The following is a 27,318-nucleotide window of genomic DNA, read 5'->3' on the forward strand; positions in this document are numbered from 1 at the left end:
CAGTGGAGTCTGGAATACTGTTACTGCTCAAACATGTGAGTGAAATTATGGCTTAAAAAATGTGTTTTTCTCAAATGTGTTAATTAAAAATAATAACTAAAAGTACACGATAAATTATAATGTTTAGTACATTGTTTTAAGATCTTAACTTTATATTGTTATTACAAAAATGTGATATATAATTTTTCTCATAGGAATTTGGATTTGTTAAGGTAATAGATTTATTAATTATACTGTTGCATAAAGGACATATTTTTACTAAAACGCAGCAAGCGAAAGAAGGACGTGATAAAATTCTGCAAGGCTTGCTCTTTTTTTACTCATTGCTCTAAACAAGTATAGCTTTTGGCGAAGGTGATTCTCGGAAATTTATTTTTGAATAGTTGACCTGCATGACCTGAATGGAGCGATTTGTTTGTCCTTTTTGACGATGGCTAGTGTGAAAACTTTTAATAAAGAAACATGATTAAATTCATTATAAAAGCAACTCAAACAATTGCTTCATAAAATCGACAATCAATACATTTCCACTTTTGTTTAAGTACAAAAAGTATTAATCAATAAATTTAAGTACAAAGCAATAATAATTGTTGCTAGGCAAGTAATGCAAAGTTTATTGGTTAAGATTCACAAGGCTAAAATAATCTTCCAGACGATGGCGAATTTTTTTATCTTGTTAAAATTGATGTACAAGTAGTTTGTCCTTGATATAACGAATGACATAAAGTAAAATGTAATCGTTTATTTCAGAATTAAAGCTGTAACCGAAAATGACCATTAATAAAAAGCTATTGCCCATAAAGGGGCACTTTTTTCTGTTCAATGCAGGTAAATATTGTTTTTTATTAATTCCATATTATATTTACATATTGACTTAGAAAATATTTATTCGTGGGTATAAAACACATATTTCAATTTATAAACAACCCTATTGGTGCATTTTTTGTTGTACATTTTGAAATATTACAAAAAAATGCACTATTGCTTTCCGCCGATGACAGATAAGCTGTATTCTTTTTTAACCAGTGAACTGAAATACCGAGTCAATAGGTATCTCCTACATGGTACCGTTGAATAGTCATGCTTTTTACTAGTAATCAATATTTTATGTTAAATAATTGGGTTTTACATAACACGAGAATGCTAAGAATAAAATAAAATATGTACCATCCTACACCATATTATTCCAACTCTATACATAGTTTGCTACAAAAATATGTACAGTGATTGGACTTATTCAATGACTTTAACATATATATTAATTATTTAGACTTTAAAAAAATTTGGTGATATGGTGACCATATCAATTGTATAAGAACATGGTTTTCTTTCTTTAATTCTGGTAAAGTAAGTCATGCCCTTATCCCAATTTTATTTGGGGTTGGTCCAGCATCTCTTCGTCTCCATACTTCTCTGTCTGACGTCATCTCACAAGTAACATTCTTTCTAGCCATAGCTTCTTTTACAAACCAACCATTGTTTCTTTATATTATGTGAGAATCAAGGTTAAAATGTTATGTTTAGTCAATATAAACTTTAGGAGTTCTGTTGGTTAGATGTCAATTTTAACCGATGATTTCAAATTTTTAATCCAGGAATGCACTACTGAATTTCATGCGCTGAATGCGTGCTCGGTGGATTAGGAAATCATTGCGTAGAAAATGGCATGTAGCAGTTGAAAATTAACCAATGCAAATTTTAGCATGCTGGTAACCTTTCTTAAAAAAAATCGGAGAGGAGCAGTTGCACATGAACAGGCTAATACTTTTCTCACTTACTTTACCAGTATTATAAAGTTACGAGCATAAGATGAATTCCATGGTGCTTGCCTGGATTAAACACTTTAACCTTGATTCCCACATAATTTGACACTGCAATTATCATAATTCACAATTTCTGTTTTGAAAAAAATTAAGAACTACGTTTCTTTGTTTAGGTAAGAATTTTTGTGATATTTGTGTTTATACACTGAATTCACAAGTTGATAGAAATTGTTAGCGAATGTTTTAATTGTATCGATGACTGGGATAGTATATTGCATCAGAGATGACCTATTTAAAAGGGTCTTGTAAAATGTTTTTAAATATTTTGAGCTAGAGTTGTAGTTATCTGATAGTTAATTTATCAGCTTAGAGAAAAAAAAACATTGTTCAATGAAAACATATCCTTACAGTATTTTTAACAATTTATTTCTTAATAAACAATGATAAATAATTTACTACATATATATACAATTGAAAGTTTATTTAAAGTGATGATTAGTTTATCGACTTAATTTTTTATCAGACTAAACTAAATAATATGATTGATAATACCAGTATCATTTATCACTGGGTCGAAGAACTGCCCTACTTATTAAAATTAGATCATCCATCATCAGTAGGGTTTTATATATTCTTTTTTTAAAATATTAATCGTTTTCAGGAACTGCTCCGCTTGTACCGTATTTGTCGACATATGCTCGACAGCTCGGTTTCACTTCTGCAACAGTCGGCTTGATTTACACCATCCTGCCAATATTCGGACTCGTCGCTAAACCGTTGTTCGGTGTCATTGCGGACAGGTAAATATATATTTGATTGTAATTTTTAACGAGTTCTCATCCAAGATTTTAGTCGTACATCTGCATTGTGCGTATTAGTAATTGTGTTTGATATGGTGTTAAAATTATTGTATCTAAAGACATTCTTCCCAATTAATACTATTAATGCGAAAGTAAGTTTGTTTGTTACGCTTTCACGCCTTAAATACTCAACCGATCAGCGTTAAATTTTGCATACATATTGTCAGGGGTGCGGTAAAACATGGGGTAACTTCCGACTCCCGACTTCATAAACGAGCTTTAGACGGAAAATTGTGTTCGAAACAGCTTTTTGAAGGGTATTGATATTGTCAGTATTACTGCGGCGTCTAGACTCTTGATCTTGAAGGCGAATTTGAGGTCCCATAGGATTGTGAGAGTGAAGGATTTTGCATTTGTTTATTTTTTTTGTGTACACTACGATGTCCTGCGCTATTGGTTAGTGTAACTGTAGAAAATGTTTTTTTTTTTTTTAAGAATACATTTTTGTGAATCACGCTAACATTTGTATCACTCCGATATATAAAGCGTATTTTCTTATAGAATTCCATTTATGAAGGACAAAAAATTATTGTTAATTTCGATCCTATATTTACCTAAATACAATATACTGGCTAACCGTCCCGGCTTTACACGGGTCTTACGGGCTACTAGGATCTTATATATGTACAACTTTTAGATTTTGGAACAATATAAAAATAAATGTTTTTTTTTCTGACTAGAAGTTGAATTTATCCGCATTATGCATAATAGACCTTCCTCGTGAAACATCCTGTTTATTGGTGAAAACCACGTTAAAATCCGTTGCATAGTTTAATAGATATAAGCGTACAGACGGTTGCGATTTTGGTTGTTTGACTTTGCTTGCCGTGAGGGCTTAATAAAAAAACTCAGTTTTGTTTAATTCAAATTTTAGCTATTTCAGGTAAATAAAAGGTACATCCGTGATGTAGTTTATTAAAATAATATTTACACAAAATCAGAATCAGATTTTAGATATAATTTACAAATAGTAAAATTAATCAACGGATGTGCCCGGCTAGAGTTTCGCGGAATATCATAAAATCGATACTTTCAACTAGGGCATGTTAACGTAACGGGCATGTTAACGTAACGGGCATGTCAGCCAAAATCCGAGCTTTCATTTAATTTGTAGCGCGCGTCAGAATTATCTCTGTAACATTCTCCGAGCTACGGTCAGTTGGAGAGATCAATGGTTTAAAATAATAATTTTAATAATGAAAGTATATTATAAAACTTGTGAGAATATTTACAAAATCCTAACTATGTTATTAATATTAAAAATGAGAAAGTAAGATTATTTCTTAATCACACGTAAACTTCTGAATCGATCATTCAATATTGCATTCACTTTGTTATGGGTACAGAAAAGTTTACAGGTGATAACTCCTCTTTTCTCACACGCAGCGAATCCGCGGTCGGTAATAAGTCACTTATGAATTTTATATTAATTTATGGTTTATCTTATTTTGGGGATCAGGAAAATTAATGTCAGGGAACATCTTTTGATGCACCTAAAGATGTTTTAATTTTTTATTTATTTCACAAAAGCGCGTTCGATTACGGCACGGAGACTATTTTAAAAACGAGCAATGTTTTTAGACTCCGTAGTAAGTTTATATCGTAACACATACGGATCTATTGGTTTACGACGTATATTCTAGTAAACCTCTTAAATATTTTTTTCCAACATCTTCAATAATCGTCATCGGTCAATTTGTACAAGATCTTAATATAATACGTCCAAACCATTTGGTAAAAATCCCATGAAAATCCGTTTAGTATTTTATAATTTAATCGCGTTCATATCGACAGACGGCGAAAAGTCTTTGTTTTATACATGTTGATTTGATTTGATCTTAATTTTATATATTCAAAATGTAAATAAAATTTATAGTTAAATATTTCTATTTCGAAATCTCTGAAATCATCCTACGATATCAGAATTCGTTTATTATTGCTATACCTTAATCCGTGTTTGGTTCGTTTCACTCGAGTATCGATCGAGTGTCGAGGAAATATTGCGTGGGCGATGATCAGACACCTATCTGAACACTGATAAATGAATGGTTCTAGAAGGGAGATCGTTAAAAGGAGATTATTTTTAACAAACGTACCAAGAATGACTTCAGAGAGCTATTAAAGCGACATTTTTGATCTTTTGACATTTACATATTAGATTGCGGATACCCAGCAATTCGAAACGTATTAATAATATATAATATTTGTAGTACATAGCACATAGGTACTGATAGGTACTGTCGGTCGATAGTTTATTACGTAGGGTTCTTAAAGCCCGCAAGTCGGATTACACAAGCGTGATTTTTGTCATCGAACCGTTGCGAGTGATGACGCCAGGAACTGCTGTCGATAGACTCCACTTGTGTTCCTCACATTCATGCGATGTAATTAACCAGGCTCATAATTTTAATTATAAAATGAATCACCTGTTAGTATTTCACCAAGGTTTTCTGCTAAGCTCTATTTTTATTCTGCTATACGGATCTCGAAGTTGTCACAGGCGTTTTCTGATCTCGACATTATAAACATGGCTGTTATAACATAAGTTTATATATATCTGTGCGTCTCACCTGTCAATCTATACAGAGCGTCTTGCATTACCAAGTCTTGACAACGTAAGTTCTGACAGGTAGAACAAAATATTTAAATGTAAGGTTTTTAAATAATTTTATGTTTGAAGGACTTGATAAATTGTTTTGAGATATATGTATGTAAATAGTTTATATATTGAGCAGACGAAATAAAATATATCAACAAACACGTGGGATTTAAAAAGACCTTTTAACCTATTGGGTTAACATTATCTTAAAATGACATAAAATAATTAATTATTAAATAACATTCAATCAATTATGTAATTACAATGTAATCATAATTAAAAAAATAAGGGAATATTTGACACGAAATGAAAGTAATAGTCGATTGAAATAATAATAATAAAACAATATATTAATAAAGATAATTGATAAACAAATGAATTATTCGCTATAAAAATTTGATTATTATCTAAAGTCGCTGGAATTTACTTAACGTTTCGTTTTTATTATAATTTATTATTAAAAAATTTTATAACATTAAATGTATTAAATCTTCGTCTCTAATCTAAAGTAATTTTATTATACGTATAAAATTCAAATTCGTCACGTCAATAATTTAAACTCACAGTAAAACTTTCGAATGCCTTGTATCTTCAAGTAATTTTATTTACATTGGTGTCATTAGGATTTTGTTAGTTTGACATTACAAAAAAAAAAAAAACAATTTCCAAATAAACAATATCCGCCATTGAATTGAAGCGATACCATTGGTCAAGATCTTGAATAATCTATGATATTCACTATGGATTAACGATTGAAATGTCGTTTTGAACGTCGACGAAACAGTTATCGGAACTTTGGAAGTGAAATTAAAGTTGATATAAGTAGTTTAGTGGAATAGTATTGTATTATAAATAAAGATATATTAATCAAAAACTGTTCGTAGCACAATATAGCTGAGCTAATAGAAAATCGCGTGGCAAACGTAAATCTACGGCGCTTATATCTTTATTGCTTCTTCAATAGTTAATATAATAGTATAGCACCGATACTCTCGTCTCATATTAATGAAACGGTTTCAAAATACGCATACGTAGCGACGAAATCTAATCTCGATATAAAACATAGATAATACAATCATCTGATGATACCGATCCCATAACATAACGAAGACTATATTTTAAACCATCATCAGAAGATTAAGATAACGTTTGATAACATAAAAAGTTGCTAACTATTAAGCAATATAATTGTATAGCAATACTTATTGTTTGATTACAGCATGATAAGGAATATTGTTGAATTGACGTAATAAAATAGAGAATGTTATTAACATTTTTGCTATATACAATTCATACAGTATATTTGAAATTTGACCACAATCTCTCGTAATGAGATTTCGCATATACCTCGGGGACAAACTTTGTCAATATGCAAACGGCAAAGGCTCGCAGTCCTCAACAATATGTGTAGAACGTAGAACGAATATTAATATTGCGCTCGTAACAAATATTATCATAAATAGCATTTACGCTACACTGCACTTAGTGGTCGGGCATTGTGCAAGCTCGTTTGAGTAGGTAGTAGGTACCACGAACTTGTCATATTTTCTATCGCCAAGCAGATATAGTTAGTATATCACGAGGCACATGGAATATAAAATCGTTCGCAATATTGGTGATGCATCGGCTATATAAGTGTTGATTAAATTTTCTGACGGCGCCAATGTCTATGGACGGTGACCACTTACCAGGTGACTTACTTCTCCATCGGCCCCTCCTATTTATACGCTTTAAATAAAATGAAATAACTTGTTTCATCTTTTAATGAACTATATATGTATGTACTCAATATGAATATATTCACATAGCCTGCTGTCGTAAATAATACAGATAACAAAATTAAGAAATTAAGATAATCCCACAAGCTATAGTAGGAACTGTTTGGGATTATTTCTAACTATGTTAACTAGTAATTATATATTTAATTTTAATGTTATCGTAGAAAACAGGTTTGAACCATTCCTAAGTTAGGAGTTGAAAAGTGTTACCCTGATGTGCCTCTGAATGCAACTAAAGTCATTAATCCTGTAACAAAACGTATCTTTTTGTGGTTTCGATTACTCAATCACGCTCTATGGTACATAATTTGACGCAAGGTCCTTTTTTGTCATAAAAATTTAGATTAAAAAGGTAAGGTAAAGGTAATTCTTCATTACATTTATACCTTAACATTGACGAGTGATGTTAAACCAGAATGAAAAAAAAAATCATAGATATTGTAGCGTATTTAAGTTTAGGCGTACATTGAAACGGCAATATTTGTCTAAGGAATGATTTGACGTATGACGTACTTTTTTTTTTCTCTTCCCTTCTCGTGTGAGCCGCGGTAACGTGTGTTATGTGAGTGCGCCGCGCTTTTGAAATTAGCTTGTGTAACGGACTTATCCATCTCCTGTAATATCACCCATCCCTTTGGCTGTGTTCTTCGAGGGTATGAAGACCAAGGGAGCGCTCCCAAGGAGAACGTGTCTTCATAAGTCAGAGCCCAGTTTTGAGGTAACAACTTCCCTTTTTTCCTTAACTACAGTCCACTTTTCTCTCGCGCGTACATTTTGGTCCTTCGAGCCGGATTTAAGATTTAAAATTTAGTGTAAATCGGCGAATTTGTGTGTTTTAAATCGCGTGTTAATACTTCAAAATCATTCCATGGAGAAACGGATAAAACTTTCGTTAGGAGCTAATGTGTAATTTAAAATAGTGTTCATTTATATTTCGCTTTACAAAATTACGTAATTTATATTAATTGCGCATTATTTGCATGTAGAAAAGTGTAGTTATTTTACATAAAAATAATTTAGTCGGTTATTTTTCGAAGTACCTTCATATTTTGTGATATTGTCGGTCGATGGGCAACCGCACAATATAGACCGGACGCGTCGTGTTATAACGCAGTCGAGTTAAAAGGTTTAGTATTATATTTAGTGTCATAATAATTGTGTTTGTTTACTTAGGACAACTTGTTTTTTAGTTTGTATTTAATATAAATCTTATTCCTTAGCTAGTCTCGTGTTTTGGAAAATAATAATTGTATTGTGTTAAATATGGATATAAATCAATTATTATTTCATAGAAAATTTCTCGTTAAGCAATTAGACCGTATGTTGCATTACGAAAGTTCGGATTTAATTGATGAGTTCGACGCGAGTTATGGCGATTTAGACTTACTTCGTTCTCAGTTTGAAGAAACACAGACTAAAATCGAATCAACTTTAATATCTCAAAAATTATTTGTAGAATCCGAACAGGAGGAAATCCGTGATAATTTTATGGACAAAGTGATCGATATTCGTGCAAAATATAATAAATTCTTAAAGCGTAAGTCAATTATTGAGCGTAGTGATAGTGATATTAATTCTGAGCGTAAATCTGATTGTGGAAGGTGTAGTGCTCCGAGTACAAGTGTTAGGTTACCTAAGTTGCCGTTTTTAACGTTTTCCGGTGAGTATTCAGAATGGTGTAGTTATTTTGATTTCTTTTATTCAAACATAATCGGTAATAATAATTTATCGGAAATACAAAGGTTCCAATAATTACGTGGAAGTTTAAAAGGTGAAGCATATAATTTAATTAAATGTTTATCATTAACATCCGATAATTTTTCTGTAGCCTGGAATTCCCTTGTAGAAAGATACTCCGATAAACGTCGTATTGCAAATAAATATATGGATGAATTGTTGGATTTAACTTCGTTGGGTAGTGACATAGACGTCGAAGGTATGAAACGTTTAAGAAATAATTTGATAGAATATTTAAGTGCATTGAAGGCTTTAGGTTTTCCTACCGGTGAATGGAGTTTTTTGTTGCTTCACTTAGTGTTAAAAAAATTAGATAGTGAGTCGAGACGTCGCTTTGAATTGTCCTTAGAAAATGATCGCGAATATCCGACATATGTTCAACTTCTAGATTTTTTAGTCAAGGATCGATGCGTAGAGTGTTGAGTATTAAGAGTGCTAGCGGGAATAAGTATGTTTCTTCTTTTACAACCGTATTTAAAAATAATAATGAGTGTGTAATGTGTTATATTCTAATCATGAGTTGTATAAATGTCCTAAGTTTTTGCATTTGTCTCCGTATAATAGATCGAAAGTGGTAAAGCGAAATAAATTGTGTTTTTTGTTGCCTCTGAGTGTAAATAATAAACTCTTACACTTTAAGCAAGATAGTGTGAATGAGAAAGAGTGTTCTCGTGTTCGTGAAAACGAAAGTGGTGTACGGCGAGTGTCTGGCGAGTGTGTGAACGCCAGCGGAGAACAGGCTGTGGTGTCCCTTAAAGGCTCTGTGTGTGCGAGCTCGGGAACAGTTTTGTTGTCCACTGCCGTGGTTCGAGTGAGGCGACGTGACGGCTCCTGTGATATGGCTCGCGTGTTGTTGGATCCCGGTTCACAGTCGTGGTTCGTAACCTCTAGTTTCATTCGTCGATTAGGTTTACCGGTTCGGCAGGTGTGTGTGCCAGTGTGTGGTCTCAGTATGTCTAATGTGTGTAAGGCGAATGGTGTCGTGTCGTGGAGATACTACCTAAGAATAGTGATAATAATTCTCAGATTGTGTCATGTTTAGTGTTAAATAAAATTACGAACTTTATACCTAATGTGTATGTTCCTATTGAACAGTGGGATCATTTAAAACCATTAAAGTTTGCCGATTCAAAATTTAATATTCATTCTAAGGTTGATATTTTGTTGGGCGTTGAGGTGTTTCCGTCTATCATAAGAGACGGTCGTGTCGTAGGTGCGTGTGGGGGTCCCTATGCTATCAACAGTGTGTTTGGTTGGTTGGTTATGGGAGAGGTGAGAAATAAAAATCTAAAGAACCTGCAGAAGGTATCTATGTCTTATGTCTATATTTTATATCTGATGAAAACCTCGATTCAATTTTGAAAAGGTTCTGGGAGATTGAATCCGAAACAGTTGTTGGTTCTTTTTTAAACCTGGAGGTGAGGCGCTGTGAAGATCATTTTGTTTCAACTCATTCTCGTGAAAAGAATAGGAGATATAGAATTGGATTGCCTTTTAAAACTGGTCGACCGGACTTAGGTAATACGCGGGATATCGCTTTGCGGCGTTTATTAGCTTTAGAAGGAAGATTAAACAAAAATGAATTATTGAAAAGGGCATATAGTGATTTTATGAAGGATTATTATTTGGATTCGGGTCACATGGAATTGGTTAAAAATAATTTGGATGTTCGTTATAGGCCTAACTACATTCCACATCATTGTGTTATAAAACAGTCTAGTTCAACGACTAAGCTACGTGTTGTCTTCGATGGTTTTGCGAAGTCGGGTAATGGTGTGTCGCTTAATGAATGTTTGTTGGTGGGGCCTAAGCTTCAAAAGGACATTGAAACTATTCTTTTGAGGTTTAGGTTACATGAGATAGGTTTTGTAGCGGACATAAAACAAATGTTTCGAGGAATATTGGTAAGCGAAGATGATAGGGACTATCAGCGAATTTTGTGGCGACATTCATCGTTTGATTCGGTTCGTGAATATAGACTTCGAATGGTCACGTATGGCCTCTCTTCTCCGTATCTCGCAATACGGACTTTGCAACAGCTGGCCTCTGATGAAGGGCACAATTATCCAAATGCTGCTAAGGTTTTAGTTAACGATATCTTTGTCGATGACATCGTGAGCGGAGCAGCAGATTTGAAGTCTGCACTAAAATTAAAAGATGAACTCATAGCTTTATGTTCTCGTGGGTGTTTCGAACTTCGCAAGTGGGCAAGTAACAATCCTTCTGTGTTGATTAATATTCCTGAATGTGATAAGGAACTTAGTGTGAATTTTATTGCAACAGAAGATTAAAGTGTCATCAAGGTGTTGGGTGTGCAATGGAACCCACAAAGTGATGTGTTCCACTGTAATGTTAGACTCGATTCGTGTGAGTGTACCAAACGTGCAGTGTTATCTCAAATTGCTAAGTGTTACGATCCCTTAGGGTGGTTAAGCCCAGTCACATTGTTTGCTAAGTGTGTGATGCAACAATTGTGGGTGCGTGGTTTATCGTGGGATGAACCTTTACCATTTTGGTCTTAAAAACGTGTGGTTCCAATATACTAATGAGTTTTCAATCTTGTCGAGTGTGAGAATAAATCGATTTGTATCGACGAATGCAGCTTCGATTGAGCTTCATGGGTTCTCAGATAGTACTGAGCGTGGTTACGCTGCTGTTGTCTACTTTCGGGTTACTGCTGCTAATGGACGCAGTGAAACGTATTTACTTATGTCGAAATCTCGTGTTGCACCTCTTAAAAAGATTAGTATACCACGGTTGGAGTTGTATGCTGCAGTAATTCTATCTCGTTTGATTAAATATGTTATGAACGTGTTCGAAGATAGAATAAAGATCGATAGAGTTTTCGCGTGGACTGATTATACTATCGCTTTGTCCTGGATAAAGAGTTCATCTCATCAATGTAAAACTTTTGTGGCTAATCGAGCCAGTGAGTGCCAGTGTAATGTTAGTCCTGAAAATTGGTTTCATATTGCTTCGGTTCATAATCCCGCGGACGGTGCTCCACGAGGAATGTTACCCTCAGAGTTACTTTCATACAACCTTAGGTGGCAAGGGCCTCCTTGGTTACGTTTGTCACGGGATCAGTGGCCTGTGTCTATGACTAATGACATAGGGGATAGTGAAGTTAATATTATAAATAGTAAAAGGCGTGTTATTGAAGCTTTTATTCGTGTGAATGATATTAATTTTGATTTGCTACATAAGTACTCAGATCTTTCTAAGCTAGTGTGTGTTACGGCGTGGTGTTATCGGTTTAAAGTTAATTGTTTAAATGTTGAAAAAACTAAGTGTAATTATATTACTGTGTCGGAGTACAATCTAGCATTATTGAATTTGATTAAGTTAGTTCAAAGAAATGAATTTAGTGATGTGTTTAATTATTTATCAAAAAATAGACCCTGTGCAACTGGTATACAAAGGCTAAAACCCTTTATAGATAGATCTGGCATACTGCGTGTTGGCGGGCGGTTGTCTAATTCTTCGTTGAATAATGATATAAAAAATCAAATTATCTTACCTAAAAGAAATCATCTTACAAAATTAATTATTGATTATTATCATAAAATCTATTTACATGTTGGTGTACAAACATTACAATATTTATTGCAACAGAAGTATTGCATACTGTCAGCTCGTAGTATTGTTCGACAAAGAGTATTTCAGTGCATTACTTGTTTCAGAAATAAGCCGAAAGCTGTGCAACCGCTTATGTGCGATTTGCCTTCTTTTCGATTGGATAGGTGTCGTGCTTTTTTACGTGTTGGTGTTGATTATAGTGGGCCTTTTATGATAAAACTAGGTACTCATAGAAATGCCAAACTTTATAAAGCCTATGTGTGTTTGTTTGTGTGTATGGTGACTCGTGCAATTCACTTAGAGTTAGTGTCAGAATTAACAGCTGAAGCTTTTATTGCTGCTTTAAAACGATTTTGTAGCCGTCGAGGTGTGTGTACGGATGTGTACTGTGATTGTGGTCGAAACTTTGTGAAAGCGAGTAAAATGTTGTGTGAATTTTGTGTCTTGCATAATTCTAGTAATATCGTGCAGCATTATTGGCAACGATGGAGTCAAGAGTATCTCCATACGTTACAACAAAGGTCCAAGTGGACAGAGTCACGGAACAATGTTAAGATAGGCTCATTAGTGATCCCAGAGGTCCAATCCACTTCCCCTTCTAAAATATGATGGATGTACAGAATTTGTTTTTTTTACCCCAGGAGGGTACTAACAGTGATTGCGGTGGAGAATCCCACTCGTTCGTCGCCTTGCGCTCGTTACTATTTGGGGCAAGTACAGCAGGCATCATAAGGAAACCCTTTCCACCTATTTTTACCGAGGCCCATTTATCCTCTCCGTCTGATACCTCCTTTTTTTTTTTTTGTTTAACGAGGAGGAAATGCATTTACGCATGCCGCCCGGTCGGGGGACCGGGACGGGTATGTGGGACTTAACCGGGGCCTAATGCCCCGTGCCAGGGCACGCTGATGCTAATGCCCTGTCCTACCCACTAAAACCATCCTCGGGTTTCCACCATGCCGCCGAGTGGTGAGGCAACGGGATCGCCAAGGGCATGCAACCGCGACCCCACCAGCGGCAGCCGCCGTAAGGCGGCTGAATATACATGGAAAGCGCGCCTAGTGCGCGCCTTCCCCCTCATCCTCCACGTGTGAATGTGACGAACTCCCCCGAGTCCGCCACTGGAGGCTGGGCGTCAACGAAGCTGACGCCCTGCGGCGGATAAGATGGTAGGCTCCGCCGCCGACCGCCGGTGTAAAACACCTGGGAGGCTCGAGTAGCGAGCCCTCCCACTCCCTCCTAGCCAACGAGGCCACTCACATGGTCCGCCCTGACGCCAATCAGGGACGTACCAGGAGCGGCCCCGCGGCTTCCCTCCCGCCAGTCTTAGCCGTGGCCGACGAGCAAGCTCAAGCCGGCCCCGTTGCCCAGGGTACACCACGAGGAGGTGACTGACATGTACCCCTGATACCTCCTACCCGGGGTGCAAATTGGAACATTCCTTTGTACCGTAGAATGGGGTGCTCGTTCACGCCAGAGATGAATTCTGCTCTCACGCCTTAGCAGGCCCACCCATTATCTGGAGTTATCCTTTATCTGACTGCGCCTAGACTGTGACGACTGTATAGATCCCATAGCGGTAATGTTGAAACCGTCTGACTCGTTGAGCACGTCCATCTAGCTACAAATGCGTACTGCAGTAGATCGCACCCGCAGAGACCGTAATTTTAATTTTAATGCCTACCACCAAATAGCTTGGATCTCGCACCACTGATCATGCGAGTACATGTTCTTGATCGCCATAGCTATATGATCTGTGATAACTAGTCACCTTGCCAACGCGAATACTGGATGTGGAGAATCATACATCTTCCCTGTTGGACTTTCTACTGATTTCTCATCGTTGTCGTCAGTTGTCGTCGATCCCCCTCTGGACTCATCGGACCACTGTCTTTTCTGGAGTACAGTTCCGGGTGAACGCTCCTCACGGCCTCGCTTCGTGGGTTGCCGGATTTTTAAAGCTTTTTCTGTCGCTCATAACCACACTATGGAACCAACTTTCTATTTCCGAACCGATGCTGCTTGGTAACCTTCAAGAAAAGAGCCTTCACGTTTCTTAAAGCCGATAACGGACCTGCAAGCCTCCCGGTATTACAGGTGTCTATGAGCACTTTCCATCTGATGAGCCTCGAACTCGTTTGCCACCTATACCATAAAAAGGGGGTGGTGTTTGGTTGTAGACTATTAGGTTTAAAAAATTAAAATAAAATAGATTCAAGGTTTCTAAGTACACAGTTTGGTCGTGAAAGCGTAACAGGCAGAGTTGCTTTCGCATTTATAATATTAATTAAAATAGAATAGTTTATAAAATACATAATAAAATTTATAATTTCAGGTTTAAAATTCAAAAAACTCTATTTATACTTTTCCAAGTTGTGACGATTGTGAGTTTCTCGGCCATATATTTCATACCGGAGAATGCATCGAAGGCATCCGTTGACCTGGACTGTGGTAATGGTGCTTCCACCCTTAGAAGTTGTTACCAAGACGCCTCCCTGATAGACCAGTGTAAAGTGACAACTCTGAGCAAGGATAACTCTACAGCTATATGCAATGTATGTACTGGTTTGAACACTACCATATGTAAATAATATCTCACAAATAAATTTATTAAAGCGTAATTCCATTTTTTTAATTTAATTTTTCACACGTAACATCACATGCATTAACAGCCTGTTAATTTCCCATTACTGGGCTAAGGCCTCCTGGTTTAGAACATATTCCACCTCGTTGGTCCAATGCGAGTTGGTGCAATACACATGTTGCAGTATTTCGTTGAAATTAGACACATGCAGGCTTCCTCACGACGTTTTCCTTCACCGCCGAGCACGAGATGAATTATAAATACAAATTAAGCCCATGAAAATTCAATGGTGCTTGCCTGGGTTTGAACCCGAAATTATGTTAAGATTGTGGTTAAAATGCACGCGTTCTAACCACTGGGTCATCTCTGCTCACACACAGAAGTCACACTTATTTGGGTTCAATTAAAGTAATATTTGACGGTCGAATTTAAACCCAATGTTTCTATATGTAACGAAACGTTGAAAAAGGAGCTTTCATTGCGTAAATATGTATATAATAGCTAATTTTTAAATACATTTCTATCAACAGATGAAGTGCGACATGGACTCCCCTGAAATGTGGCAGACGGTGTGCGAACACTGGCATATTCCTCGCTACTGTTACAACAATGTCAAGTCAATAAAATACACCGCGAATATAAATGAGATCAACGAGATCGATGACTGTGTCGACATGAGCTCTTCCTCTGTCGTGCTCGATGGTAATTTTTTTTATTTTTTTTATTATACAGTTCCGACATTTTTTTACGTGTATAATTATTTATAGCTGTGTGAAATTGGCTATGCGTTTATGAATCGATGTTCGTCTTTACGAAAGTCGATGTTGTGGATAATTAATGATATTTGGCAGTACGCCTACCTATTTGAAAGTTTTTTTTTTTTTCATTTTTATTTTAATATTTCTTGTTTCAGGCTACAAGTACTCACCGAAATGTCGAAACGATTCCGGTTATGTCAATCTTAACGAGCCTTGCTCTATGAACTGCGAAGACAACGCCCTCGCAAATCTCATCAACTCGACCAAAGTTAATATGACTTGTGAAGAACTAATGCTAAACCTTCGTCTCTGTTCGTACGATTTGAATGCCCTGGTGAATGTTACCACTGGAACCGAATCGATTGGTGATTGTGAGGTAAGTACAAATATTACGATAGATATTTTTTGTTTGTACTTGGTGGCAGGGCTATGCTCAAGCTCGTCTGGGTATGTACCACCCACTCATCAGATATTCTAATGCTAAACAACAGTACTCAGTATTGTTGTGTTCCTGTTTGAAGGATGAGTGAGCCAGTGTAAATACAGGCACAAGCGACTTAACATCTTAGTTCCCAAGGTTGGTGGCAATAGGTGGCAGAAGTCAATACCACGCCACGCCTTTTTAACCGTAATATAATCTTGTACTGAGTAATATGCCATATATATCAATATTTTTTTGAATTTTTTTAATGGTCACACCGTCGTCTCGGCTAGTATATAATGATTATTTACAGGTAATATGCGCTATAGACTCGCCGTTGGTAATTATGGAGATATGTGAGAGTTGGAACGCTGACAAAGCTGTTACTTGTAAAGCGAACAACGTGAACAGCTTGCCTTCGGACCTGAGCTTCGACGCTTCGTTGCTGTTGCACAAGACGATGGCGGAACACAAATGCTTGTACATGGAAGTGGAACATATCAAACTATCGGACGGTGAGCTGGTACTATTAGTTTTACACTGCAGTATATATATTGACTAATTAAATATGTTAATATAAATCTTAATTAAATCTGTGTGATGTGTATATTATCCCTGTGCAAAGGTAAATGCTTGTGTATAATAATTATGATAGAAATAAATATTATTATATTTTTCAGGTTCTATACACTATCCGTACTGTGGACCCAAAGCTGATTACGAGCCAAGGTTGAATGAATTTCACTCGTTTTGTAAAATTGAGTGCAATAATGAAATAGTATGTATTATATAGTTCTTACTTCTATGCAAAATTATTCAATACAGACTATAGCTATTGTTGAATGATCGTTGGTGTAGTGGCTAGATATACTGGCAGATTCCAAGGCCGTCGGGTCAAACCCGGTCGGGCTGATAAAATTTTATTGGATTTTCTATCAATTTTTTTTAGTAAGAGTCCCGAGTATCGAAATCCCGGAGGATAACCCAATACAAACAAATTTAAGCCCTTCATAATATTAGTGTAGATACAAAACCATTCTAATGTTTGTATCAACTTCAAATTCACTTCCGAAGTTCCGTAAACGACTTTGCCAAATAAAAAACGATATTTTTTTTAAAAATCCATAAATAAAACGCGAAATAAACTATACATAAACTACATCATAGTTGAGGAAGGACAACATCATAGTTGCTAAATAGTATACGTCCCTTCACGATACCCTTTTTTTTATTAGGTAAATGAATTATTAAGATCCAGTTCGGAAAGTCATAAGAATGAGACTCAGTACACAAAACAGTTCTGGATGTTCTTCCTGATGATGACCATCAGCTGGATTGGGCAAGCCGTTGTGGTTACCTTTGCTGATGCCATCTGCTTTAACTTACTCGGTAAGATTTCCATGTTATTTCTTAGTTTTTTATTTACCATCCTTAAACGGACGCCCTTTATAATACAACTTTAAATACTTCTATATCAACTTGAGAAATTTAGCAATAATATAGATTTGGAGCTGAGATGGCCCAAACGATTGTGTGCGTCTTAACCGATTATTGCGGGTTCAAACCCAGGCAAGCACGATTGAATTTTCATGTGCTCAACGTGTTTATAATTCATCTTGCGCTCGGCGGTGAAAGGAAAATATCCCGGGGAAACCTGCATGTCATTTCAATCCACCAACCCGCATTGAAGTGTGGTGGAGTAGGCTTCAACATTTCTCCTCGAGACGGAGAGGAGGCCTTAGCCCAGCAGTGGAACATTTAGCAGCTGTTACTTTTACTTTACTTATTTGGTTTTCACTTGTATATTCATAGCAGAAGCATCAAGGCAGGAGAGAATAGGCATCTTCTAGGCAAACGCGTTCCATCTTAGACTTTATCAGTTCTTACCAACAGGCATGATTGTGGTCTAGTGTGAGCCAATTGCAAATATGAAAATTAAAAAAGCAAGGCTTTTAGTAGCTTCATCTGTATCTTAGAGCTCGTTACACTGTAATAGTTCGGAGAGTGATTCGTTTCTGATAATGGCAATTACTTATGGATAAAGATCATAAATAAAAAAATCATAATATACGTTCAAACAGGCCCCGTTTATAAAATAAATAACTATACCTAGAGTTCTCCTCGAGCTAGTTTGATTACTCGTATGTGAAATATCCCTTGAAAAAATAATTTTATCTCTTACTCTGTAAGGATCAGTAAATTTTTCAAGGTCATTAGAGAATTATGGGGAGATTAAGAGAATAATGACACAACAGAAAGAAAACCCCACAGCGCATTAAATGTGTGCTCAAGTGATATCTATTTCAGGTACAAACGTTGCGTCATATGGGAAGCAAAGGCTTTGGGGTTCAGTTGGTTGGGGTATATTTTCCCTATTGACGGGAACCCTTATAGACTTGTTCAGTGGCGGGGTATCTAAGGACTACACCGTCGCATTTATACTGATGTTCGTCTTCATGTTCGGCGACGTGATCGTATCCTGCTATACACAGGTATGTTAATTATATTAGTAATGAAAAAACAACACCCTGTAGGTAAGCATGTCAGCTGTTAAAGAGGTTTAGTTTATGTCATAACGATGTGGATTACTTTGAATTGTGAATGATGTCAGACATATGGGTCGGGGATTTTTGTGACAATAAATATTTAAAATCAAATCAAAATATACTTTATTCGAGTAGGCTTTTACAAGCAGTTTTGAATCGTCATTTAACAAACTATTTAAAGTAAAGCTACCACCGGTTCGGAATGTAGATTCTACCGAGAAGAACCGGCAATATAATCAGTAGTTAGTCTTTTTCAACATCTAAAAATACAGTCATGTTAGTTAAATACAATTATATATGTATGTGAAAAACCAGAGACCATAGATTGCGTAGGTGATCACGTTACCTGGAGGATATCGCCCGTTTTAAATTTTTTGGTAATTTTTCTGATATATAAATTAGGCATCCAAATTCTCACTTCGGGGTGTCTTTAACGACGTAGGAATACTCACAGTTTCGTAACAAAATATTTACAACAATATTATGTGGATTCACAGTAACATTGATGACTTTAATGGAATCAATGATAATCATTGTTTGTAAACGAGACGTAAGGACAAGCTTATAACGCCAAGTTTCCGATTCCGCTGTCAATAAATCCTTCGTGGGGCAAAGTATCCGTTTCTATAATAAAATTTCGCAGATATTTTGATTCTATATCATTTTAACGAGGACCCATTTGAGGATAATATTTGGTGTTTGTTTATACCCTTTTGGTACATACGAGTTTCCTAGCGAACATTATAAAATATTATATACGGTTGTTGACTTATTATAGGTTGATTCAACAAAAATGTCGATCAATATATTAGCCGATGTCGGAAGTCTACTTACGTCTCTGCCGACGTTTGCCTTCTTGCTCTGGACAATCGCGGTCGGCCTATGCACTGGACTCTTGTGGCAATTCTTATTCTGGCATATCGAGGATGTTGCTGGCCAGTCTTGCGATGGTTCCAACTATGTGAAGACTTTACAAGGATTAGTCAGTGCGATCCAGACCTTCGGCGGCGAGATACCCTTCATGTTTCTATCTGGTAAATAAATCCTAAAATATACATATTCTAGTTGTCGCTCGAGTTTTAGGGGTTAGTCGTCAGGTGTTAGTCAAATAAGTCAGCCTATTAATCCTTCCTTGAAGCTTGAGCTTGCTTCATAACAAATATCATGGAATTCGATTTAGTGGTTTGGGTTATTTGGTGTGAAACAAGCTTGAACCCCAAGGAAGGACATAATATTTTATACCTAACACGTGACAACAAACCACTAAAACGTGAGCGGAACCGCTGGCGACAACAAGTTTTAATAAAATATAAAAAATATGTTAATCTCTGTTTAATTTATTTTCCAGGATATCTTCTTAAAAAGATCGGTCACATCAACATGATGACTTTGGTTCTGTTTGCGTTTGGCTTCCGCTTCTTGCTGTACTCCTTCCTGACCGACGCATGGTGGATTCTACCGATTGAGATGTTCCAAGGTATAACGTTCGGAATGTTCTACCCGACTATGACGTCATATGCAAACGTTGTGTCGCCGGCAGGAACCGAAACCACAGTTCAGGTAATAAGGGTTCTTAATTTTCATGTTACTTAGTATTAAATATGTATAATTAATACATATTGAATATTAGTCAAAGTGAAAAGTCATAAAAATATATATTCAATATCAAATCTACCAATGGCTTGGAAAGAAACATCTCAGACCTGAGATGAATCGGCGAAGCAAAACTTAGCGGGAGCATTTTTTTTATATATTTTTTATCAAATATTATAATTGTATTTATAGTTCATGTTTTCAATCCCACCCATACGTCATACCCAGGGTCTAATCTAAGAAATTAATATTTTTACAATATCCTTTAACACTCAAATGTTACTGCTGAGATAAACGCAGTAAGCTCAACCAGACGCTGCTGTATCTGCTAATAGTAATCTTGAGCAAACCATATTTTTTTGTAATTAATAACAGTATATTAACTGACAGTTTAAGTATTATCTACGAGATATTTCATCTTAGTACTAATGCTCTACACAAATATTGCTTCTTTTTTAATTTAACTTTATAATAAAATTTTCATGTGTCGGTTTTTAGTTTTTGATATTTTTACTGGATCGGCGTGGTAGCTTCTAGCGCCTGTGGGATCCGGTTATTCGTTCTAATAAAGCCATTCCGACTCGAATCGTAAAAGTTAGTCATAATACGTATTTAAACATTCCAGGGTCTCGTCGGTGCTGTTTTCGAAGGAGTCGGCTCGTCCCTCGGTAGCTTCATAGGGGGTTTATTGTACGAGAACTATGGCGGCTGGCACACATTCCGTTGGTTCGGTTACGGGGCTTTCGTCGCCTGTGGTCTTCACGTCTTAGGCCAGTACTGGTTGAGGAACAAACATCAACATGTCGGAATGACTCAAGGTAACGCATCTTTAGAAAAATAAATGTATCAATTATTATTTCATGATCAATGTACGAATTTAATGTAGCTATTGGAACATTTAATGTTGCCATTAAGTGTAATGTATAACCAGTATTAGATGTTAGATTATAAAGAACAAACGTATCTTTAAGCTTTTTATAAAATTATACTACAGTTCTTAGCACTGTTATATTTAATATAATATTATCGATAACAGTATAGTTATAGATAACTTAAGAAATATGGACCATTTCAATGAAATGTGTGGAAATTATTCGATCGCGCGTGTTTGCGTGGAAGAAGCAGAGTGTGTTTATGTGTGAGTGTATGTCAAATATAAGCGTATATTAGTGTCAAAAACGAAATGTCAAACTCAAATTTGACCTTGAAATTTTATTCTCATGTACAAAGAAGTTTTACTTTAATGACTTCAATATACGTATTCAATGGAAATGGTCTATATGAGGCGTTATGTGGATTTATAGCCAAAACGTGATTCGATTTGTCCTTTTGACATAATCTGTGCTGTTTTGTGATTGGACGTTTTTACAAACACAAAATTATTTTGTGATTTTTCAAATAATTTTCATGTCAAGTAAACTTAAAAAGTTATTACTCACTTGAGATTACATTAATTTAATTGTATAGAAAATAAGGTCACTATTTAAATATTCAAGCCGTAAGGACGTATGTAGTAATCAAAATTTTTTTTTTTTATTTTGTTATTCGTGAACGCCGTTATATCCTTCACATTGTATGGTTACGATGATATAGTATTTAAAGTTGCTAGACACGATAATGATGAATCATAAAATCGAATATATTTACTTAAACTTTCACGAGACAAAGAAAATCGATTTTGACTATAATATAACAAAAAAAAAATTAATATGGTCATTAAATCTTCATTATATTATATAATTAATTAAAAAAAATTAATTACACCACCACCACACCACCACAAAACGCGTAGTTCATTCGCCGAATGTTTTGTACACTTTTCTAAATTCAATTTATAAAATCGAATTTATATTAATCGTTGTCATTGTCTTCAAATGGTAAACGTTTCATTTCACGCACAAAATATTATGGAACTTAAAATGATGCTGGTTCATTATCTATGTCCTTATTATTAATTATCACCGTAACCATGCCATTTGAATTCGATTTTTTTAACTTGTGACACTATACGTAAAATACTTTAAATACTACATTTTAGATATTAAGTTAGATATTCCGTGTTATGAAACTCTTGCCCTAACTTAAATATATCCTATCGTGATATAAAGAACAAAAGATTTTTGATATTTTTAATTTTTTGTTTGTTTCTAATTATACACACTTTGTATTAAATTTTTAAAACTAATCTAAGAACAAACTTGGTTCCTATAATATATTCCTTAGTTCCTATAAAAGGATACAGGCTCAATTTGAGATTATCGAATATTTTCATATCAGTAATTTTTCTGCTTCTGTAAATACAGTTAAAACCGTTTATGGCGACATCGTTTAGAACAACATATCGGTTATATTGACCAAAATCAAAGGTCCCGGCTGAATGCTAAACTGTCTTATCAAAAATATTGCTCTGTACGACATTGCTTAGTACGAAATACAGCATTAAAGGACCACATTTGGCTAATGTTTTTGGAGAATTATATCTGTAGAACAACCAACTGAAGAAGAAGAAAATGACGGCAACTTTGAATGATGGTCTCAATGTTGTTAATGTATTACGCAAGATGTTCTTTTTAATAAACAGTTTCACATGCAGGTAAATTATAACGAACTCCAAAGTGAATTACAAAATGTATATACAAGACAGAAGTCTTCCAAACTAAAATTACAGATTTTACGCATACAGGAAAATGACATTGTTCTTGCTTAATACGTATACGTTTTGAATGAAATAAACAAAATATTATTTAATTTCATTCATTTATATAATTTGCCTATTACCTGTGACCTACACATTCAATAATACCTCTTCATAAAAAAATAAGCATCACTGGTTGTTACGACTATCGGTTTTTCCGACTAAATATGAGTAGTCCCTTCAATGTCGTTATAACATATTTTGCCTGTATATAAAAAAAACTGGCAACACCATTTGAGGTTGGTTTATTTTTAAGTGATTTTGAATTTCGAATATAAATATAGACACTAAGAATAGTGAATTCGAATACAATTTTTGGCTGTGCTTTTAATATATAAAATATTTTATTTTTGGTTTAATTTCAAATTAGCATTTTTTTTTTAATCATTAATGTTACAAACGAATATCTAAAGTTATATTACGTGTGAGTTTTAATCGACCCATTGGTATTTGTGGAAATTGGAGATCTAGGAAGCAAGAAAAATTAAAAAATTACAGTAATAAAAAAAATTAATATTTTTAATAATTGTTGCACTATCCTATGAGAGATGGTTCTTTGTGGGCCTATCTATAAGATGAGCGTGAAAATAATAATTATTGGTCGATTAAAATACGATAAAAACTATGTAAAACATAATTATATCATTTAAGGTTTATTATTATTAATCCGGTTAGAACTGGTTTTTTGTGCAAAAAGAGGTCACCGAATCATTATATAATTAGTTCAAGTACTAACCGTAGCATTATATTAATTATAATTTGATATTTGCAAATTTAAAACATTCCCTTAAAATAGTATGTATGTAATAAATTAAGGTCTAAAATAATTGTTTTCAAATTTTATGTTTGCAGTATGTTTTATCGAATTGAAATTTAATCTAAGATTTAATTTACTTTTTAATGATGCAGTGATCAACAGTGATATTCTTTGCAATTTAATTCTGTGGTCTGATACTAAAACGGCTAACGTTAATTTTTGAGAAAAATATAAAATATTGTCTATTACTATAATTTTTTTTTTTTTAAAATGGTACATTTATTTATGTTGAAACGGCTTAAGCTTGACTGTAATACGCAAAAAGGCATACGTTATCTAAAACAATCGACATCCATTCATAGTTTTTGTTCTGATGACCGAAAGTTACTCGTAATTGACATAGGCCATTTCAGCACCAGACCATAGAATTATTATTCGAATGATTCAATTAATACTATTCTATTGTAAAGTAGTACTAATTCAATAATCTGTCGATATTATACTTTACTATATATTTGTATTAAAAATTAAATACGTAAAAATATTCAACATTTATTATAAAATTTCATGAATACTGTAAGAAAAATCAGTTTATGAAGTTTGTGAATACAAAATGGCGTCTCACTGACTCTAAGTATTTAAAACGGGATATTTACCATATATTTTATTTTTATTCGATGGAGCTCGATATTTCGACGTTATCTACGAATGTCTTGTTCACGAGACTACTATAAAAGACAAATAAAACTAAAAAAAAACCCCATGTTAAATATCCCGTTTTAAATACTTGTAGTAATAAAAATAACCATGTTAATTTAAAATCTTGTATACAATAACACTAAGTTATAATAACACGAAGGTTGTTTTTTAAAAATAAATGTAACGTATATTTTTTATAATGAAATATTACGAAATGCTTACAATGTACTTTAAAGTTGATTGTGTTATTTACATGTGATATTTGACGTTGTTATGCATGCGCATGGATATTAGTGAAATGATACAGCACTGTTTTATTAATCAAATACAATAGTAATGTTATTGTCTGCAAGCATGCAAGCGCTAAAATAGTTACTACTGACTGACTAGTGAGTTCAAGGTCATTGCCAAAACGACAAAGACACCAAAATCGCTGATGATGGTTTGAAAATGCTTTAAATATCATTTCGTGGCTAATATTGAAATGTACTTTTTAGAGTGTTTATATTTTCGAAGTTTTATTTTTTGGGCGTCAAATTTAAAAGCTAGTGACTCCCATTTCAAACCTAAACGTGTTCCCGACACATGAGACATAGTTAAACTGAGTAATTAAGAAATTGGCAACTTTTCGTGTTGTCAACTCGCATTGGTTACTGAAGCTTCTAATAAATTCGATTTTAGAGTCATCAAATTTGATACGATGTAATTGTTAGCGACTTTCTGAAAAATTTCAAAAACAAAATTGCTGACTAGCTGGTGGAGATTCACCAATGCGAGCATGCTGTTTTAGCGCCACGATCACGCAATCACTGAGCGACAGGCATATCTAATAAAACTTTCATAAAAGCTTGGAATTTACTTTGCATGCAACGAACAATTAACAATATTTATAAAGATATTTCACTGAAATTTGCAAATTAATTAGTTTATTGAAATTGCTTCGGACAAATATGACTACTCCATCAGCATGAGGACCCATTTCTTAGAACATTGAGTTGTTTCCAACTGTTATAAAATATTTTATACTAATTTTAACCCGTTTTGTCTTGATAGACACCATAACGTAATCTCGAACATTGTTGTGTTCCGGTTTTAAGTCTGAATGAGACGATTTAATTACAGCAACAAGGTACATAACTTCTCCAAAGTTTGAATTGCATGTAAGGGATCACTGATATTTCTTCCAATGCACCTGTCAGCAGTGACAATTGAGCATCAGGTCCATTAGCCGATCTACCTACTCGATATAAATAATAATAAATCGAGTATCTTTATATCCCATATCATTACAGTAAATAATTGATATTAAATGCCCAAAATCCGTCCAGTCGTTCCTATTTGTAACTAGTAACTTGTAGCCATCATATAATTCTCAATATCAACAAAATACAGAAAACGATCCGTTTCGCTTACCGATAGGAGATTTTTTGCGTAATTCAGGAGCAGAGGGTTTCCGCTTAACTAATAAAGTACAAATATTTGAAGATGATTGGTTCTTACGTCCGCGTGTATAACTAATCACTTTTCGATATCACGATTATTCGTATATGTGAAATTTAGAGAAAAATATAGTCTTTTAGAAAACATTTATCATTTTTATAATATTGGAAACAACTCAATTGTTTTTAAACATCTTGCCTTAGATCAATGAAGACTGAATATTTATTTACAACAGTAATATTTAGTTCGAGTCACTGCCGTCGAATATGGAATAGTCAATTTTGTAGTTTTCTTACAACAAAAATAGTAACCATAGACAATCTAGAGTCTAGTTATGTTTTTAATTTACAAAATATTTATAATCTACATTAAAAAATAACTAATGAATTATTGAGCTTATTTTATACTTAGAACAATTATTATTTATGTTTAATTTGTTTATTGTTTAAACTTATTCCGCGGAAGTTGTGCTCTATGTTCCTCGCTCAGTATTATTTTAATAGTTTTACAATTGATAAATATATTTTATTAGTAATTACAAAAGTCTTGTTTGATTTTTAGTTTTTCCTTCTAATACATTACAATGAGTAATTGTAATAATATAAACACTATTATCTTGTAGTACGTGGACATATAAACTAAATGCCATACTGTGCTAACCTTATGTACTCTCGTAAAGGTGGGTTCGCTTGTGAATCGTCTCCAGCGAACAAATCGGGGAATAAAGAAGCAAGTACATTCCAATCTTTTAGTAAAATTTATTTAATTTTTTTTTTTATATGTGTAATTGAGCTTAATGTTGCTATAAATGTTTAAATCAGCGTACGAGCGACTGACCTCTATTAAAATTACAATTTGTACAAAATGTAAACAGTGTGACGTAAGCGTTTGTTGAAATTATTTGTATCGTCGTTAATTTATGTTATATGTTAGTGTTGATATGTGTGAAATACAACGAAACAATCGTTATATGACTATTGTTGTATATGTTTACGTTTTGTTTGAATTATTTAATTCACGATCGATATTTATGTCGTATTAACGTTTTCGTTCTGCGATTTCTGCCTTATTACAGGTTTCACGAACGTTGTTCGATACGGGCAGGGTATCGACGGCGCCGCAGTGTACATGCTAGCCGACGTCGACGAAGATCTACACAGTCATATCATATATCAGTAATATGTTTAATTTACATCACGATTACTGAAGATATATCATTCCGTATTACCAATGGCATTAGTACTTAATCGATGTTAGTATTAATTTATTAAATACGTCATATAATATCGGCTACGAGCAATGACTTGGTTGCAGAAATTAGTGCGAATATTCGTACAAGTGCAGTACTGATTATATATTTATAGTCGTATGCTTGTGGCCGGTATTTATTGTATGACGATATGAACTATCATTCAGCTTCGTAGGAAAGTTTTGAGTAGTTGCATTTAAAAAAAATAATACATAAAACCATTAGTTAGGACGAAGGATTCCTATTCTACCGAAATTGTA

At 34.5% G+C, this 27,318-nt stretch overlaps 1 protein-coding gene across 1 annotated transcript; it reads left to right on the forward strand.

Annotated features, from left to right (window-relative positions):
- LOC113403984 (uncharacterized) lies at window positions 1–27,105 on the forward strand. The gene is made up of 14 exons (XM_026644692.2): window positions 1–212; window positions 751–828; window positions 2,425–2,563; window positions 14,652–14,871; window positions 15,431–15,602; window positions 15,814–16,034; window positions 16,393–16,594; window positions 16,760–16,857; window positions 17,315–17,468; window positions 18,387–18,571; window positions 19,404–19,659; window positions 19,974–20,185; window positions 20,844–21,036; window positions 26,885–27,105. Exons 2-14 carry the CDS (start codon window positions 771–773, stop codon window positions 26,986–26,988), a joined length of 2,214 nt encoding a protein of 737 aa, XP_026500477.1. The 5' UTR covers window positions 1–212; window positions 751–770; the 3' UTR covers window positions 26,989–27,105.
- The last annotated feature ends 213 nt before the right edge of the window (window positions 27,106–27,318 follow it).

This window comes from Vanessa tameamea, chromosome Z (assembly GCF_037043105.1).
Source record: "Vanessa tameamea isolate UH-Manoa-2023 chromosome Z, ilVanTame1 primary haplotype, whole genome shotgun sequence".
Taxonomy (NCBI): Eukaryota; Metazoa; Arthropoda; class Insecta; order Lepidoptera; family Nymphalidae; genus Vanessa; species Vanessa tameamea.